The 20,615-nt window shown below is 42.7% G+C and overlaps 1 protein-coding gene across 1 annotated transcript; it reads right to left on the minus strand.

Annotated features, from left to right (window-relative positions):
- Positions 1-267: 267 nt before the first annotated feature.
- LOC308168870 (meiotic recombination protein REC8 homolog) lies at positions 268-14,835 on the minus strand (the record flags this gene model as incomplete). Its single annotated transcript, XM_080543514.1, has 14 exons — positions 268-359; positions 1,038-1,126; positions 1,763-1,867; positions 2,202-2,253; positions 2,644-2,692; positions 3,372-3,508; positions 3,886-3,958; positions 4,535-4,659; positions 8,606-8,684; positions 10,457-10,527; positions 10,985-11,051; positions 11,236-11,356; positions 13,991-14,066; positions 14,703-14,835. The coding sequence occupies 14 exons, from the start codon at positions 14,833-14,835 to the stop codon at positions 268-270; spliced, it is 1,269 nt and encodes a 422-aa protein (XP_080399640.1).
- Between the last annotated feature and the right edge of the window lie 5,780 nt (positions 14,836-20,615).

Raw genomic sequence — 20,615 nt, forward strand, 5'->3', positions numbered from 1 at the left:
ATGTATCTGTGTGTGGGTGTGTGTCTGTGTGCCTGTATAATATCTAAGCACCTGGTGGATATCAGTATCACTGTGAGTGCCTGTGAGTGTACATTTGTGAAAGTTGTCAATCAAGTGTATGTGTGTATCTTGTGTGAACCAGTTGTTGTGTATTTGTGATTGGGTGTGTGAACCCGCATGGTGTGCATTTGTGAAAGTCTGTGTGTGTGTGTGTGTGTGTGTGTGTGTGTGTGTGTGTGTGTGTGTGTCCAGGTCCCACTCTGTACCTCAGGCTGTCCGGGGGGAGTGGGAGGGGATGACAGTGATGGGGCCGTAGGGATGCCCCTGACACACACCCAGCTCTCTGCCAGTCACCCGCTCTGGACAAACACAGTGGCATACAGGTCAGAACACACCAGAACCAGAAGACCGACCCCATGTAGTAATAATTTTAAATGTAATAATTTTGCCATTTAGCAGACGCTTTTATCCAAAGCGATTTACAATTACGAATTACAGGGACATTCCCCCTGGAGTAACTGAGGGCTAAGTGCCTTACTCAAGGGCACACTAGTAGTGTTCAGGCAGGAGCTTCAGGCGGGATTTGAACTCACAACCTTCCGATCACAAGTCCAACTCACTATCCACTAGACCACCACTACCCCTATGTAGTCCTACAAGTGTCTAATGCCTGAGCTGAGCCCCAAACAGTGGTCCATCTTTGGTTGGACAACAAAGTTCTATTCTAAAATAAATAAGGTCAGCCCACTTTTCAGGGCCAAAAGTGAAGTGGAAAGTAAAGTCAGTCTTTCCATTTACATTTTTGGAATTTAGTGGACACCTTTTTTGGTAATATACAGTTGAGAAACTGAACAGGGGGATTCAGAGGTTTAAGGAGGGACAGTTAAGGTGTAGCCTGAAAAGATGAAGTCTATGGCAGAAGATAGGGAGAGACTCTGCAATCCTGACAGCAATGGGGAGCAATCTTCAGATTTAAATCCAATTTAACACGCCATTATATGGCACTCTATCATCAATTCAGTCATTCAACTCCTCACCTAACAGTTGGAAGAACATTTGAGCTGCAGTACTGCGGTCTGCATCAGGGGGCAGCAGAGAGTGGAAGTCCTCTTCCAATGACACCTTTCTGGAGAGGGAGATGAAGAAGAGGAGAGAGGAGTGTTTATTGTAGCATTGATAGTGGTTTACCTGTGGTTCTCTGATGAAGGGTGCTCCGTAGGGACGGGTTAGGTTGATCCATTTATCTATCAGTCAATCACGGACTTCCGCATCGATACAAAGATATCTAATCGACAAATCGAAAAAACCCATTACAAGTACTCAGTATTTGTGAGATTAAAAAATGCATGTGGCCGTGTTTTTTCATTCATTTACATAACAACCTCGCTGAGTTCATTCATCCCCTCTCAGTTGTTGCCATGGGCTATTGCCACTGCTCACGATAATGTTGTTCAATGTAAACTTTGCAATAGTAAATTCACATACCACCATTTGGCAACTGTAATACTTCAATACTTCAAAACAAAACACCCAGCGATCTCCAGTGATGCTGAGACACAGGCAAACTGACATGACTAACTTCACAGTTCAAACACAGACCTATGAAATGGTTATTTATTTTACATCGTGGACATAGATACGAGTTTGAATAAACAAGATAATTTAAGTCAGCATAAATATAGCATGCACGATCGATAAATGACATTTAGCATCCATCATCTAACTGATTGTGAAAAATGCAGTCGGACCCATCGACATTTACCTCAGCAGGCTCTCAGGGGTGAGCTCTGGTTCTCTCTCAGGGAGGTCGACACACTCCTCCACTATGTCCTCCATAGCCACCACCACCTCCTCTTCTATGGGAGACCTGCCCCCCCACACATAAACACACACACACACACACACACACACACACCATTATTAGGTAGAGTATCTTCACCCATTAGCCATCAGTTACAATTCTAAGAATTGACTTTTGACATGAAAATGTTAGTACACGTTGCTACTTGCCCTCTACACCCTGACAAAATGTAAAAAATGGCACCTGGGATTATGGACGCCAGATTAGATGTCAAGCCACTCCTACTAACCCCCCCTTTAAAAAATAATAATCTATATTTAATATTCAATTTATATTTCAGTCGCTCTCATCCTCTTTCTAGAGAGATAATGTTCACTGAATTCTTTTTCTCATCTCTCACCGTCTGCTGGCCGGAGTGTGTTCTTTGGACACTTCCTGGAGCTCTGAGACAGCTGAAAGAAACATGTGATCGATCAGGCTCATGATCAAGCCCACTGTAGTAGACAATTGACTATCTTCCCCAAGCACACCCCATGTAAACGGACTACAGAAACCTTAAGCTCCTAGCCACTTTACTACTGAACTATCTATTATCACTAGTTGCACCACTAGTGTATTCTGTCTTATCTGTACTATTGTCACCTTTATCTGGTATTATGCCCATTTTTTTCTCCATGTATGTCCTGTACTACTGTTACTTTCTTGAATTATGTCTATTGCCTTATGTCTTGTGCTGCAACATAATGTCAGGAACCGAAGCCTAAGAATGTTACTCTCTTACACTTGTGTAATGTGATGTAACAATAAACTTGAAACTTGAGATAGATCCCCTGGTGTCTGACCTGAGGTTTCAGAGGGGGCTCGTCCTGACTCCCTCAGCTCTCGTGTGACCTGTGTACAGAGGACACTCATCGACACATGCACTGTAGACATGTTGTGTCGTGACAGAGAATGTACTCTCAATAATCTGGATGAATCATGGGTCGACGTATATCAACAAACAAACCAACGTGGGGAACGGTGGTGGAATAACGTTGTAGCTTGATGCACTCGTCTTGCAATACTGTTGTTGAAGTGTGCATTGTCGGTGCTGTGTTGGTGTGTTATTGTAAGTGTACAGCTAAACTAGCTAGCTACATTGACATTGGGAATGCAGTTGAAGAAGTGATTCTGCATGCATGCAGGGTCATCATCAAAATGTCAACTATGGCAATGCATTTGAACATGCAAATAGATATGGATATAGATAGGAACTACATATCAGCAGCAATACTTTTGGAAAATATGATTTGAGCCTAGCTGAACACATCCCATATGCCAACAAAAACAAACAATACAGTATAATAACTCCTTATTTTGTTGGCAATGAAGAGGTGCAAATAAGCGTATTTTGTAGTTTTTGTCTGAGAAATAGTCCTAATTTGGCTACAATCTCATATCGTGAATCGTATTGAATCGTGAGTTGAGTGCATTGTTACATCCCTACTAAAAACTAATGTTCATTGATTGATGGTTGAATGAAAACAAATGCGGTCATAGTCAACAGAAATAAAGAATTTACCCCTCTCACGCCAGAGCCCCTCCTCTCTCTGTCCTTCTCCACCCCCATGTCTACGTCGACCTCAGAGTCTCCCCCCTCCCTGCTGCTCTTCTTCCTGAGGACAGCACACTGTTGCCATAGTGACAGGAGGTCAGGGTGGAGGTGAGCTGTGTTAGGGAAGAGGGTAAGGAGGGGTGGGGGTGGGGGCAAAGAGAAGATAAGCAAACTTGTCTTATCTTAATCGTAGTCATCTACTTATGTGATCGCTCTCTCTAAAAACGCCACAAGGGTTGTCTATCTATCCATCTATCCATCCATCCACCCATCCGTCCAATCGTCCCTTCCTGGGTCCATCTATCCATCATGGACTGAACTGCATACTTCCTCCCTAGACCGCAATGTCCACCAACTCACAATATATCATCACTATCATCTGCGGTGGCATATATACGCTGGGAAAGATCCATTATGTCTACCTCTGGGTACGCTGAAACGTCAGACCTTGTCATCCAAGTTTCTCTCAGTAGAGGTATGAGATACTCACGGCAGGCGGGGGCGCTGAAGAGCTCTCCGGGGGCGGCCGTGGACCGGGAGGCGGGGTCTATCAGCACCTTGGACTGGGAGAGAGAGACAGCAATACTAGGCAAAGAGGTCAACTACACTTCCTCAAGCACGGATCACCAATAGGCGGCCCGCAGGCCAGATCCGGCCACTCTATAATGTGCAGCTTTATCACACAGCACAATGCCACAGATGTCGCAAGTTTTGAGGGAGCGTGCAATTGGCATGCTGACTCCAGGAATGTCCACCAGAGCTGTTGCCGGTGAATTGAAAATGTATTTCTCTACCATAAACCATCTCCAAAGTCGTTTCCAATTCCAATTCTCGGACACACCTTTGGAGACGGCTTATGGTAGAGAAATGAACATTCAATTCACGGGCAACAGCTCTGGTGGACATTGCTGCCAATTGCACGCTCCCTCAAAACCTGCGACATCTGTGGCATTGTGCTATGTGATAAAACTGCACATTTTAGAGTGGCCTTTTATTGTGACCAGCCTACTGAACAGTACTTCCTTAAAACAAAACAAAAAGATCTATTTAGATACCCAGACAAAGATACTTGACTGATTTGAAGAATCAATCCTTCAGTGAATTCCTCTGGTGCCTGGTAGGAGGGTGGGTGGTCTTACCAGGGGCATGGTCTCAGCAAGAGGGTCCTTGATCTGCAACTGCATTGCCTCCATGGAGATCTGCGTGTGAGGGTCGGCGAAAACAAGCTGTCGCCTGCGACCCTGTCTCTTAGGAGAGGGGACAACTTCGGGGAGCTAGGTGTCGGAGAGAAGGAGGTAGAAAAGGATGTAGCGGCAGAGTGGAATGTTAGAGGTAGAGAGGAGAGAAAGGATGTAGAGGCAGAGAGAAGGAGAGAGAGGATGTAGAGGCAGAGAGAAGGAGGGAGAGGATGTAGAGGCAGAGAGAAGGAGGGAGGATGTAGAGGAAGAGAGAAGGAGGGAGAGGATGTAGAGGCAGAGAGAAGGAGGGAGAGGATGTAGAGGCAGAGAGAAGGAGAGAGAGGATGTAGAGGCAGAGAGAAGGAGAGAGAGGATGTAGAGGCAGAGAGAAGGAGGGAGAGGATGTAGAGGCAGAGAGAAGGAGAGAGGATGTAGAGGCAGAGAGAAGGAGAGAGGATGTAGAGGCAGAGAGAAGGAGAGAGAGGATGTAGAGGCAGAGAGAAGGAGAGAGGATGTAGAGGCAGAGAGAAGGAGGGAGAGGATGTAGAGGCAGAGAGAAGGAGAGAGAGGATGTAGAGGCAGAGAGGAGGGAGAGGATGTAGAGGCAGAGAGAAGGAGGGAGAGGATGTAGAGGCAGAGAGAAGGAGGGAGAGGATGTAGAGGCAGAGAGAAGGAGGGAGAGGATGTAGAGGCAGAGAGAAGGAGGGAGAGGATGTAGAGGCAGAGAGAAGGAGGGAGGATGTAGAGGCAGAGAGAAGGAGGGAGAGGATGTAGAGGCAGAGAGAAGGAGGGAGAGGATGTAGAGGCAGAGAGAAGGAGGGAGGATGTAGAGGCAGAGAGAAGGAGGGAGAGGATGTAGAGGCAGAGAGAAGGAGAGAGAGGATGTAGAGGCAGAGAGAAGGAGAGAGAGGATGTAGAGGCAGAGAGAAGGAGGGAGAGGATGTAGAGGCAGAGAGAAGGAGAGAGGATGTAGAGGCAGAGAGAAGGAGAGAGGATGTAGAGGCAGAGAGAAGGAGAGAGGATGTAGAGGCAGAGAGAAGGAGGGAGAGGATGTAGAGGCAGAGAGAAGGAGGGAGGATGTAGAGGCAGAGAGAAGGAGGGAGAGGATGTAGACGCAGAGAGAAGGAGGGAGGATGTAGAGGCAGAGAGAAGGAGAGAGAGGATGTAGAGGCAGAGAGAAGGAGAGAGAGGATGTAGAGGCAGAGAGAAGGAGGGAGAGGATGTAGAGGCAGAGAGAAGGAGGGAGAGGATGTAGAGGCAGAGAGAAGGAGGGAGGATGTAGAGGCAGAGAGAAGGAGAGGGAGGATGTAGAGGCAGAGAGAAGGAGGGAGAGGATGTAGACGCAGAGAGAAGGAGGGAGGATGTAGAGGCAGAGAGAAGGAGAGAGAGGATGTAGAGGCAGAGAGAAGGAGAGAGAGGATGTAGAGGCAGAGAGAAGGAGGGAGAGGATGTAGAGGCAGAGAGAAGGAGGGAGAGGATGGAGAGGCAGAGAGAAGGAGGGAGAGGATGTAGAGGCAGAGAGAAGGAGAGAGAGGATGTAGAGGCAGAGAGAAGGAGGGAGAGGATGTAGAGGCAGAGAGAAGGAGAGAGGATGTAGAGGCAGAGAGAAGGAGGGAGAGGATATAGAGGCAGAGAGAAGGAGAGAGAGGATGTAGAGGCAGAGAGAAGGAGAGAGAGGATGTAGAGGCAGAGAGAAGGAGAGAGAGGATGTAGAGGCAGAGAGAAGGAGAGAGGATGTAGAGGCAGAGGCAGAGAGAAGGAGAGAGGATGTAGAGGCAGAGAGAAGGAGGGAGAGGATGTAGAGGCAGAGAGAAGGAGGGAGAGGATGTAGAGGCAGAGAGAAGGAGGGAGGATGTAGAGGCAGAGAGAAGGAGAGAGAGGATGTAGAGGCAGAGAAGGAGGGAGAGGATGTAGAGGCAGAGAAGGAGGGAGAGGATGTAGAGGCAGAGAAGGTGGGAGAGGATGTAGAGGCAGAGAGAAGGAGGGAGAGGATGTAGAGGCAGAGAGAAGGAGAGAGAGGATGTAGAGGCAGAGAGAAGGAGGGAGAGGATGTAGAGGCAGAGAGAAGGAGAGAGGATGTAGAGGCAGAGAGAAGGAGGGAGAGAAAAAATAAACATCTACAAACAAAGCTGTGTGTATGCATGGTTGATGAATGAGGCCTATTGAGACACTACAGCGAGTCTGTGACGGTAATAGTATAAGCGTGTAACTGGCGACCGTGAAAAGAAATAAACAACCGTCAAACACTTTATTACATACATTTCCGCCTATCTATCAAACTGTCTCCACCCCCTCTAGCACACTATCTCCCTTCTAGCCCTTCCAATCCTCTCCAACCTGACATTTTTTGTTAATTTGTAATAATAATAAAAAATACAATTACTAATAATAAAGTGTTATAAAGTGTTATTTAACAGTTATTGGAATGTTTGTGTCCAGGTAGAAGACTGGAAATCTGGAAATTAATAAATTCTTTATTCACGATGTGTCCTATTCTCCAAAAAAGAAAAGAAAAAGAAAAGTGCTTCCTCTTTTCTTTCACTGTGCTCAACGCATAACTCACTGGGAACTTCAGAGTGTATATCTGGTACATCATTGTTGTGACGGTAAGACTGTGTGTATATATGAATGGCTAAAACGAGGGCTACGACTATTACCAAGTCTATCGCTGGGTTTATCCGCAAAGACCTTTGCCCGTACAGTGTAGTCGAAAACGAAGGTTTCCGACGAATGCGCCATAACACTGGCACCAATATATGAAATACTGTGTCAAAAATATTTAACTGAAACGGCTATTCGAGTGTTGTATGTAGTTCTTCCTTTAAACATTTTAACTCCTGCTTTCTGGGCAGTTAAGCCTTCTGGCACTTTATTTTGTATGAATGATGGCAGACACACATGGACAAGTTGCAGAAGAGTAACCTTAGATAGTCTATTAGGCTAGGCTGATGACTGTAACTGAATGTAACTGTCTCCATTTCTCACACACACACACACACACACACACACACACACACACACACACACACACACAAGCACAAACACACACACACACACACACACACAAACAAACATACATACACACACCTCTCCACAAGAGCTCTCCGGCGCTCTCTCCGGCGCTCTGTCCGGTGTTCTCTCTGGCCCTCTCTCTGGCGATCTCTCTGGCGCTCTCTCTGGCGCTCTCTCTGGCGCTCTCTCTGGCGCTCTCTCCGGTGTTCTCTCTGTCCCCTTCTCTGACTCGTCCTCTCTCTCTGAGGAGTACGGGGCCTCTAGTGGCATCTCCATGGGCTGGCCCGTTTCCTTGTCCAGCAGCCACACACTGTCCCCCACCACCACCGTGTCCTTCAGCCTGGACATGCACACACACACACACACACACACACACACACACACACACACACACACACACACACACACACAATGGTGGGTACTATCTTAATAACCATCTAGCTTCCTCATTTATTGTAATCAGAAAACACACACAGCAAAAATGAAGACTGTTCAAGTCCTAGCTGGACTTGAACAGTGACCACAGCCCTTGTGGCAGTAAGATCCGCCTGTGAAAGGGTCCCAGGGGACTTACTGGTCAATAGATGTCATGGCTCCCTCCTGGTCCCTTGTTCTCTCCGTCTCTCCCTCTCTCTCCCTTTCCCTCTCCTCAATCTCTGCGTCTGTCACACACACATTTTAATCATTTATTTCTGTCCACATAGAAACAAGTATACAAGGACAGAAATACTGAAGGCACAGATGGGATGCATTCACAAACAGACATGGACAATGTCTTTCACATACAACAGGACAAGACTCACGGGTACAAGTAACACCGTCTCCGCCATATTTGGCGGCTGCCAATAATCGCAGAGACAGAGCAATACTTGCTGAGCCTTTTTGCTTCTCCCTTGGACATTCCCAGTAGACACACACACACACACACACACCTTTTCACTCCTTTCACGCTAACAAATGTCCATATCGATCGCCTGTCATTACTTAGAGAATCCTACTATCCTCTCTCATCTCTCTTACCCCAGTCGAATAGGTCTGGCTGCTCCAGAAGCAAGTCGATCACTCTGCCTGTGGCTTCAGTTAGCTCCGCTCCCTCAAACTGATGGAGAGAGACAGGGAGAGAGAGATAAGTAACCATAAAAAACCCAGCTCAACACTTGTGTCTTGAGCCATTCAGTGGGGAACAGTATTCTTACGTCAACATCAACGAAATACAACATCAAAATATAAAACACAATTTTCGATAAAAACAGTGCTAATAACTTAGTGAATCTTGATTTATTATTCAGCACAGTCTATGGCGGTGGTGGGTAAGGCTAAAACGTTCATCCTACGTTATTTGGCGTTCAGGAGACCTGTAAAGAATGGGATGGGTAATGTTTTGTATCTTGCTGTTCTTGTTTTGGGGATCTCAGTTGGGTAGTTTCTGATTTGGCGATTTGATATTTGGGCTCTGGTAGGTGGCAGCCAGGTTCTGAAGGGGGAATTCAGAAGACCCAAGGCAAAGTCCTTGCACAGTGTATTTCTTCTGTCTTAAGTATGTTGCATCAGGTAAGGGACTACTGTTGTTATCAGGCCAAGAACCCACTGGTCTGATCCCATAACGTTAATGGGAGACTGTGGTATCAGTCAATTATTCAGTGCAGGAGTGCCCGTGTGTTTGGCTTGGTAGGCCAAAATGAACCCTGAGTGGTTAACTGTGGGCCAAAAAACCCTGACCATCCATTACAACGAATACTTGAAATTGCCCATTTGGGAGTGCAATTATTCATATTATGATTTTATTACTAGTGACTAGTAGTGACCACTACTAGACCACATATGTGACATGTTCTAATGCTTTGATCCTCATATGTAATGATCAGACTTTTCTTTAGAAAAATGTGAATACAATTCCTTGTTGTTGAAAATAAATGACACATCACTAGTCAACTAATGCAGCTTGTTTTGTGAGCCTGCTAAGTATTGTCATAGTTTAACTAGGTAGCAGTGGGGATTACTCACCGAATCCATTGCGTTGCAGTATTTTGGCTTGACTAGCGAGTTTGTGTTGTGATTCTCAACAATGTTGAAACGTAGTTCCGTGTTTCAAAAGAAAAGTCAGAACATTTTGACTGGTCGCCGATATGAGGACCAAAGCATTAGAACGTGTCACATAATGTTGCTGGTGAAAAGGTCTGTATGTCGGCGATTCTCACGTCACGCAAATGACCTTTTTAAAATATATATATAAATGTGAAGTGTTGAAGTGTTGAAGAGCCCACTCGATATAATAATAATAATAATAATAACTTGCTTTAATCATTATATAATAATAATTTAATTATTGAGTCATTTAAAGGCAATATTTAAAAGATGGGTTTTTAGTCTTGACTTGAAAATATTTGCTGAGGTTATAACAAACAACAGTTTGTTACTTATGATTTGTGAATTGTATTCACTACATCATCTGCCATGGACTACTAGGTAAGTGATAGATGGCTTGTAAACAAACTTACGTTTTAGGACGTGTGATCATCTAATTATGTGGAGTTATGTGTTTTTAGCATGTTGATGTTCAATCAGCATGTTGTGATGTGATGCTACAAATGCAGTTAGGTGTTCATAGTGATGTTCCTTGCTAGCTACTAGCAACTGTTTTGCGTGTGTTTTGATTCAGAGCGTCTTTCTCCGGTATTTGGTTTGAGGGGTACCAACATTCAAATAAGCATATCTTCTTCAACTAGATTTCAGATGTCAATGTATGACACATCGTTTGAAAGCTTACAATCTGCACTTTCATAATATGGAAAAACAGTTCAAACGAATGAATTTCAAAATGACAATTTTCGATGCTAATCCAAGAACCCTCTCCCAGGCCCACGCCTTCACCTGAGTGAAGTGAAGCATGACCGGCTCCGGCTCTTTCAGGGTGATGGCTTCTGGCGTGGATTGGTTCAAACCTGAGGTGAGAGGGACATAGAGACAAGAGAAGGAAAAGAAAAAAGGGAGAGTGGAGGAAAAGTACCAACGTTAGAGACGCTGATCTCTTGGTGAAGATTTGTCATCTGATCTCAATAACAGACTATGTTTTAGCCCTGTCCGGAAGCAACGGTGTGCCCTTGAAACTCGTAAAGATCTTTAGAGGATTTTACAAGTGGAAGCAATATACCTATTCCATTCTGTCACATCCACACATGCTTATATTAGGGGGGGGCAACTCTAACATGTCTTATTATCTTTCTAGCGGAAACTTCTGGTGAGTATTTTGACCTTATTCCCACTTTCTGTTTCAGTCTGTGTCTTTTTTTTTGCAACTCGAGAAAGAAGCTTCTTGTAGAGTTACAACTAGTAGAGGTTGGCTAGGAATTGACTCACCCTGGCTAGGAATTGACTCACCATGGCTAGGAATTGACTCACCCTCCCCCTCCGATGCGGTTCTGGAACTGACCACTGGAGAGCGCTGTGTAGTCACAGCCGCCATAATCTGCATTGGTTGGGGAAGTAACAGAATCGCCATAAAACAAGGTCAATCAATATACCACCTTTTCTGTGTGCTAAGCCTTAGAATAATGCTTTGTAAATACATTTGATGAATCAACAGAGAATTTGAATTCTAACTCTAATTAAAGTAGAGAAAATGTTTTGTTGTTGGTTAACGTTGAAAGTACCTGAGGGATCCTGTAGGGACTGGGGAGCTGGTCTCCTGAGCCCATCACACCAAAGAAGGGGTCTGGAGCCCCCTCAGCCTCCTCCAGAAGGAACAGGGAATCAGCCACGTTCAGGGCTAGTCTGGGACACAAAAGGGCCAATGTTAAATGCAAAATGGCTGCTATGCATTGCCCAGGTGGGTCTGACACATAGGCAGGGAGTGGGGTGAGATGTCCTCATACTAGAGCATAAGTGTAAGCATAGTTACAAGCTTATGTTTGAGTTTATGGTTAGACCGAGGCTACAGGTAGGGTTATAGGCTGCTCATCCGGTTAGACTGAAACGTTATCCCTAACCAAACATAAACTTACTGTATACCTAACCACAACCTTTACCCTGAAGATAACAATTTCTTACAGTAAGCGTGTTGTGTTTCTGGGTTACGGGACTGATCTTTATTTATGATGGGGGTGGTACACGGATGGATTTAACCTCTAAAATACCAAAATTGACGACCCTCCCCTTACGCAAAATATATTTTCGCATAGCCCTCGAATACTTGAAAAACATACATTGGCTCTCCCCCTACAAAGATGAATGATTAAAACACAGTGGTGTTGCCACACGCTGTAAACATTTCAAGGCAAATTAAACTATATATTTAGTAATGATAGAGTAACTACCTTTGATCGACAACACTATTGTTGTTAAAACTAAAGCAAAAGTGAAAGCGTTATGATGTTCCTTTTGACAAGAATAAACGTGAGTCGGGTTGTGATCATGCAACCCAGCTCCATACTGTTCAAGAGTCCTGGGGAGAACCCTGCTGTCCATAGTGCCGTCATTTCAGCTAAACAGCTATTACAGAATCATTGGCGATTCATAATCTATATTTTGTACATTTCATGCAATTCCACAGCAACATTTCTAAACACTGGAGAAAAACCTGCCATCCTGCATCAATTTAGTGCCATACCAAGGGCCTATATTTCACTTTGAAAGAGTCAGTGTTGCACACAAGATCTAGATCGATCAAGTGTTTCATAGGCACTACAACACACATGAAATTAACATAGTACATGTTGTTTTTGATTAAATAATTTTCGCCCTAAAGTAACCTAGCTTTTAATTACTTTACTTTGGCTGCGTTTTTTATTATTATTCTGAAATACTGTACACATCTCAGCAATGACAGTTGGATTTGTAAAGTGTTCTTCATACAGAACAAACAACAGAAGAAGAAAAAAATAAGCCTTCTGCATATACTCTGTCTACACAAAGGCCACAAGACCTTGTCAACATCACAGGTAATGTTCTCCCTGGCCAAGCAGAGGGGAAAGTATCGCCTGGCATGACGAATCCAGCCCTGATATACTTCAGATATATTTCAACACAGGAGAGCTCACCTTTAGCCCTTATTGCTTAAGCTATGATTGCTAATTCAAATGCAATAGGTGTTTGCCCATATGGAGTGTGATTGATGTTTTGAGTTTAGCATTCTGAATGGTAGTGTTTTCCATGTGAACACAAGAGATTTTATCAAGGAAGTGTGTGCCAAATGTAGAGAATTGTATTTAGTGTTTTGTTAACTGGGTGGTTTAGCGTGGCAAAATTAGTGATAAGCAAGAAATGTGTTTGTCAGAATTGGTGTGAGATAAAATACACCAGTTTCAGGTTTTGGTCATTGTGTTTGAGGTTTGGATGTTAGTGTTAAAGCGAAAACCTGTAAACACTTTATTTATTTGTTGTTCGACCACTGGTTGATTTTGTGGCGCTGTTCCGACTTTCAGGACTTCAGAAATCGACAGTTTGTCTTGCTTATGTCTTGCTTTCAGACAGTTTCTTTCTTCAAACTGATCACTGTTGTTTTCATTCTCGAACTGCTATCACAGAATACTGTATACTTTAGCTCCTACATAAACTAAGAAGGACACAGGTTAAAGTATACCATTCGTTCTTGAGATCACTTTAGTACGGAGCCCCCCTGGGGTCACATGGTAGGAAAACATTATTTGATGTGTGAATCCGTTCCCTCGGTTAAGTAAATCTGTTCCCTCGGTTTAGTAATTAGTTCGTTCGGTTTAGTAATTAGTTCCCTCGGTTTAGTAATTAGTTCCCTCGGTTTAGTAATTCGTTATGGTTAGGGTTAGGCCCTACGAGCCAGAACGATCGCAAGGATTCTAACCCTAAACCTAACCCTAACCCTGACCCTAATCCTGGTAGGGCCTAACCCTAACCCTTGGGACCCCAGGGGGGGTCCGTACTTTAGCCTTGTGAGAGGAAGGGGAATTAGCTCAAACACACAAAACGAGCGGCTCTTCAGATTTGCGATGACCCAACACTCGTTGTTGGTCAGTGGTCCACTGAACGAATACTACTGTGTATTTCCACCGTATTTCATATTTAGTAACATGTAAGTAAAAAACAAAGTTGTCAGAAGCAGGATTTGAACCCATGACTCCAGATGAGATTGCAACCTGAACCCAGTAACTAATATAGAGTTCTGTATATACCGTGGTAATATGATTCATTCGCGTATTATAATTATAATTTTTTACCGCGTAAAGGTTTGCCAAATTAACCGCGATCGTTAACGAATAAACTAATATTTCCCTTTTTAGCTTTGAGAACTTCTGAGAAGTACGGCTAAAACAAACCCTTTACTCTGAGGGTGTTGAGGGGAGACGATGGTAAATGCCTACTCTGGGGCAGGTGTGTGGGTGACATTGTGTATGTGTGTGTGTAAGCGTGCATGTATGATGTGTGTCCCCTGACCTGTCAGGCTCAGGCAAGTCGATGCTTATGTGTATCTTGGAGCGCAGCAGGCGCTCGATGGTCTGCTGAATCTCATCTGGAAAAGAGCAGGGAAGTTACTACAGTATATCATGAGGTCAAGGTACTGTGTGACATCACATTCATTTTACAGGCTGCACAGTTACCGTGGTGATTCTGCGTGGGTGACCTGGAAGATGATGTGATTCTGCATCTACAGTACCATCACAACTAACTTTGCTGAAGTGTTTATGGTTTATGCTGCATTCTGCGGTGGAGGAGGTCATAAATCTAACAGTTTGGCTGGTAACGAAAGATAAACTACTACTACGAATTAATTCTGCTAAATGGTAATAAAATAAAAGGTATTATTGTGTACCAGAGTGTTTTGAAGAGACGGTAAGCCTCATCCTTTAGTGAGTTGTATCTACCTCTAATGACAATGTGCTGCATGTGCTGTGTTTTATCAATGAGTGTGTATGGAGGTGAGTGCGTGTAGTAGTAGGTCCTGTGGCTTTGGTGGTTTGTATTTCAGATCAACCAGTGCCCTTCACTGTGCAGCTGTCAGACCTGATGTATTACTTTACCTTACTCTCATTTCTGTGTGTATCGACAGCAGTTCTTTCCACAATGACATTTGTTATGCCCTTCATTTCAGGGCATAAAATGCCCTGCCTTCCCCCAGCCCCACTCCCTCCCTCCCTCCCTCTCTCACCCAGAAGAAAAGCACACTGGCGGTGGTAGACGATGACTACGCCGTACTGGAGCTGGGAAGACAGGTAGAGGGAGAAGCGGGGCCGGGGGAGGCCTGGTTGGAGGGGAGGCACCCGCACCATCACATAGTCCATGATGTCATCACTAGGATCAACGTGACACATATCAGACACACACCCATCAAAGATTCTGATCTAAAGCACCAGTGTGTGACCTTCAGACCTGGGTCAAATACTATTTGAAATCCTTTCAAATACTTGAGCGTTTACTTGAGCCTGTCTGGAGTCCCTGAATGGCATGATTTGCACTTTTGGGGATTATTCAACAATGGTTCAATTGCTCCAGGCGCCATCAGTCAAGCACAGATATTTGAAATATAACATGTGTTATTTAAACCTATGTCTGGTGGCCTCATGCTGTACTGTAAAGTCTGACACACAATGTACATCATTAAGCATTTAGCAGATGCCTTTATCCAAAGCGACTTACACAAATACATTTGTCTGAAGTAAGTGAATCATCTATGCATCAGTCATTACAAGAAAGTAATCTATGCTATGACCAGGGGCCATTGGCAGTTACAATGCCTGACAGGTAAGATGTAGTCTGAAGAGATCAGAAAGGTCTGTACAAGAATTAGTACTGCTGTGACAGAAGTTTCAATAAAACCATAATGCTAAATCAATACCTCGTATTCCCTCAGACAGTGGAGGGGATGGGGGGGGGGGGGGTTTACATACCATGTTTTCCCAACATTGACCTTCAGAAGCTCCCTGCGTGTTATTCTGGTTCCTTTCGTGGCTGCCAACCTAAAACCACCCAGATCAGGCATGAAAATGGGTCGGGGTGAAAAAGGTGAGAAGGATACGAGACCCGGAACCTGCTAGGCGGTCCCGGCGGAAAGTTTTTTTTGTGGAATAATTAGCTTCCATGTGCTCATATCTGATTTCTTTTAGATTTACTCTAGTGGTGGTCACATGCAGAATTACAAGATTAAAAAAAATAAAAAATAAAAAAAAGTATGGATGTCTATTATGGATTCAAAACGGCGAATTTCGCCGAAAGGTGAGCGATTATCATGCCTGTATATTACATTACCTCAGAATACCACCAACAACATCACATTAACTATGTTACATTACCTCAGAATACACCAGGAACATCACATTAACTATATTACATTACCTCAGAATACACCAGGAACATCACATTAACTATGTTACATTACCTCAGAATACACTAGAAACATCACATTAACTATGTTACATTACCTCAGAATACCACCAACAACATCACATTAACTATGTTACATTACCTCAGAATACCACCAACAACATCACATTAACTATATTACATTACCTCAGAATACACCAGGAACATCACATTAACTATGTTACATTACCTCAGAATACACCAACAACATCACATTAACTATATTACATTACCTCAGAATACACCAACAACATCACATTAACTATGTTACATTACCTCAGAATACACCAGGAACATCACATTAACTATGTTACATTACCTCAGAATACACCAACAACATCACATTAACTATATTACATGACCTCAGAATACACCAGGAACATCACATTAACTATGTTACATTACCTCAGAATACACCAACAACATCACATTAACTATGTTACATTACCTCAGAATACACCAGGAACATCACATTAACTATGTTACATTACCTCAGAATACACCAGGAACATCACATTAACTATATTACATTACCTCAGAATACCACCAACAACATCACATTAACTATATTACATTACCTCAGAATACACCAACAACATCACATTAACTATGTTACATTACCTCAGAATACCACCAACAACATCACATTAACTATATTACATTACCTCAGAATACACCAACAACATCACATTAACTATATTACATTACCTCAGAATACACCAACAACCTCACATTAACTATATTACATTACCTCAGAATACACCAACAACATCACATTAACTATATTACATTACCTCAGAATACCACCAACAACATCACATTAACTATATTACATGACCTCAGAATACACCAGGAACATCACATTAACTATGTTACATTACCTCAGAATACACCAGGAACATCACATTAACTATGTTACATTACCTCAGAATACCACCAACAACAACATCACATTAACTATATTACATTACCTCAGAATACACCAGGAACATCACATTAACTATGTTACATTACCTCAGAATACACCAGGAACATCACATTAACTATGTTACATTACCTCAGAATACCACCAGGAACATCACATTAACTATATTACATTACCTCAGAATACCACCAACAACATCACATTAACTATGTTACATTACCTCAGAATACCACCAACAACATCACATTAACTATGTTACATTACCTCAGAATACACCAGGAACATCACATTAACTATATTACATTACCTCAGAATACACTAGAAACATCACATTAACTATGTTACATTACCTCAGAATACACCAACAACATCACATTAACTATATTACATTACCTCAGAATACACCAGGAACATCACATTAACTATGTTACATTACCTCAGAATACCACCAACAACCTCACATTAACTATGTTACATTACCTCAGAATACACCAACAACATCACATTAACTATGTTACATTACCTCAGAATACACTAGAAACATCACATTAACTATGTTACATTACCTCAGAATACACCAGGAACATCACATTAACTAGATGGAACAGCCAACAGCATTGTAACATCAGGGTTCTTCCCAAAGAATGAAAGCGGTATTACATACAAATACATATCCAGCTATTCCTCACAGGTTGAACTGAAAAGGTGCAGGCTTTAGTTTCCAGTTGAGTTATATGAGCTAGATCCCTTTCAGTGAGGTTTTTATCAGAAGCTAGCTACAGAGGTAACTTGTTAGCATCAAGCTAAACTCTTAGCTAGCTACATGTTGTCATGGACTTACCAAATGGTGGAAAAGCAGCCACTGCGACGTCGAAGAACATTAGGATAATAAAACATTTCCTCACTCTCACAAAAGTGCCAACGTTGCAAAGGAAACGGGGTTGGTCGGTAGCTATCTCGGAATGAATTATTCGGGTTTCAAACTATGTGATGACTCTCCTAAATCCCCTCAGGAAAGTCCGCGAGTGAGGAGATTCCCGCTGTTGACAAAGACTGAATTACTACTGGTTATTACTGGTCCAATCAGCGATGAGATTACCTTCTGGTCCAATCAGATGTGGGATTACCTGTTTTGACCAATCGCCTTTCTCTACTTGCCTTAGATACAACAATCTGAATTACTACTGGTTATTACTGGTCCAATCAGCGATGAGATTACCTTCTGGTCCAATCAGATGTGAGATTACCTGTTTTGACCAATCGCCTTTCTCTACTTGCCTTAGATACAGCAATCTAAATATCTGTGACTGTAACCAAAGTGATAATAATTTATACAACAGTTAGTTCCGACCAAGTGATTTGATTGGACAAGAGGCATTCCATGAGTTACGATATACAGTATAACAGCACTGGGACTTTTTAACTATATGTATCACTCCGCCGCACAGATGTTCTACTAACATCACTGTTTGAATGTGTGCTTAAAGGTGCAATCTATACAACTTCATTTTGGGTCTTAAGTGCTACCGTTGCACTTGTTTGTAAACTAGGGAGGTGGATCTTGGAGCTGCAGAACCTTCAGTTGCCACTGGGGAAATATAGTTGACTATTCCTTTACAGTTTTTCTCAATTGCTTTGGTGCATTTCTCTGATCAGAATTAAAATTCTCATAACTGTTAGTTCAACCTCCACAACATTTAGTCATTTGTGCACATCATAGTAGCAGTTTCTCATTGCTTCCAACAAATTGCAAATGCTTTTGGACATGCATCAATTGCTGTCATACAATTCTCTGCTGTTTTATAACATTATCATTTTCTTATGTCATGTCAGTCAAAATGAACTTTACTTTTGGATGCTGAATAGTCATTCCCTATAAAAACTAATAGTCCTCATTTCATTGCTTGAGTCATTACATACAAAAATGTTGAACAAGTTGTCAAAATCTGTCAAGCAAATTTTACACATTTCTTTCTATTTTTTTCCTGAAAAAACAATTTCTCTCAGGTGAACCTCAGCTTTCACTGATGTGAGGAGTGTGTGAAGCATTAATTGTAACCAATGATATGCCACTTCTCCACAGTCACTCAGAGCTGAATCTCATGAACCCTCAATTGGCAAGCATATATGAACCGAGCAGGACATAGTGTGTACCATTTTGACAATACTGTGACACAGAAATAGAAGGTCAGCATCGTGGAAGAGGGGCGAGGATGCGGGGAGGGGACAAAACAGGGGAAGAGGAAGAAGAGGCCAAGTACATAGGCAGATTCCTGATGAAATTAGGGCTACAATTGTGGACCATGTCGTCAATCACAGCCTCACAATGGCTGAGGCTGGCCGAAGGGTGCAGCCAAATGTTGGGAGAACCACTGTAAATTCAATTATTCAAACATTTCGTCGGGAGAACAGGTGTGTATATTGGACAGTAATTCAGCAGTAAATCTGCACTGCACTACTGTCATTGTGTCATATCATACATGAAGCTTACAGTGGGACAAGAACTTGTCACTTTTTACATTTTACATTTAGACTTACAGCTTTACTGCAGCACAGATTTACTGTATTGTAGTGTAAAGTAAATATTTGCCATATTTACAGTATGGTACTGTACTGCAGCATTTTACAAGTGGGAAGCACTGTTATTGTACACTACAGTAATATGGGTTAAAGCAGTATATCTCATGTTTACTGTACATTACTGTAATTTTACTCTGCACCACATAGACATGACAAGGCAAGACCACCTCGCAGAGGTGGAAAAGGGCCCCTTTTTACTCCACAACAAGAGGAAGCCATTTGTGCAATGGTGATTGCAAACAATGCCATAAGATTGAGAGAGATATATTAATAGAACAAGAGGATGACAATATCTTTGTGTTCTATGCATACTCTAATGTCCAGTGCTGTAAACTGGTTACTTTGTGTAGTGCCATGCAGTACACTTACCTGACAGTTCATACTGTACAATATGTTGTCCAAAATGCATTATGTTACACATCGGGTGGGAGGGATTGGCCAGCATGGCCGCCAGTTTTTTCCCCATCCTCTGTTCTGCCACCACCTCTAGGCTGTCCAGCCCTGTTTAATGAAAACATGACAAAGCCATTTGACTATCTTGTTCATAAACAATGGTGTCAGGACTTTTCATTTTGATGACACTGACACTTTCATTGACATGAATACTTGCTTTTGAGGAATGAACTATCCATTTTGAGCAAGTGACACGCTTTTGCAGGTTATCAACAAGGTTTTGCAGTTTGTACTACCGGTAATTGTTTTGAGAAAAGCACTAACTGTTGTGCAAATGTTAATAGTGATGTGAGAAATGCACCAAAGCGACTGAGAAAAACTGTAAGTGACCAGTGAGCTTGTTTATAGTAAATGATGTGATATGCAACAAAAAGAAAATCACATGTTAGTTAATGTGTTTGTTGTTTCCTGGAAACCACTTGGACACAGTGTTGTAGAGCTGCTATACTTTCAGTCCTTGGTTTGGTCTTTGTCACAAGTTGATCAGAGGAACCTTTTCTATGTATTGCTCAATCCTTTAAAGGGACACTTAACCTCATATTTTGTTCTCCCTTGTTTTCTCATGCTGTGGAGACGAATGATGTTCAAAAGTGGTGATGTGTCCCTTTAACTTCAACAGAAGAAGCCATGACAGAGGTATCTTCTTTTTTCCCTCTGGCCAATCCATTACAAACGTAGGAGTTTGAGGCAGGATAGGGCCTCCTTAAATTGTCAATGATGAAGTGGTAGATGAAAAGTATTACA

The sequence above is a fragment of the Nansenia antarctica genome (assembly GCF_963989245.1).
Source record: "Nansenia antarctica genome assembly, chromosome: 12".
NCBI classification, from domain to species: domain Eukaryota; kingdom Metazoa; phylum Chordata; class Actinopteri; order Argentiniformes; family Microstomatidae; genus Nansenia; species Nansenia antarctica.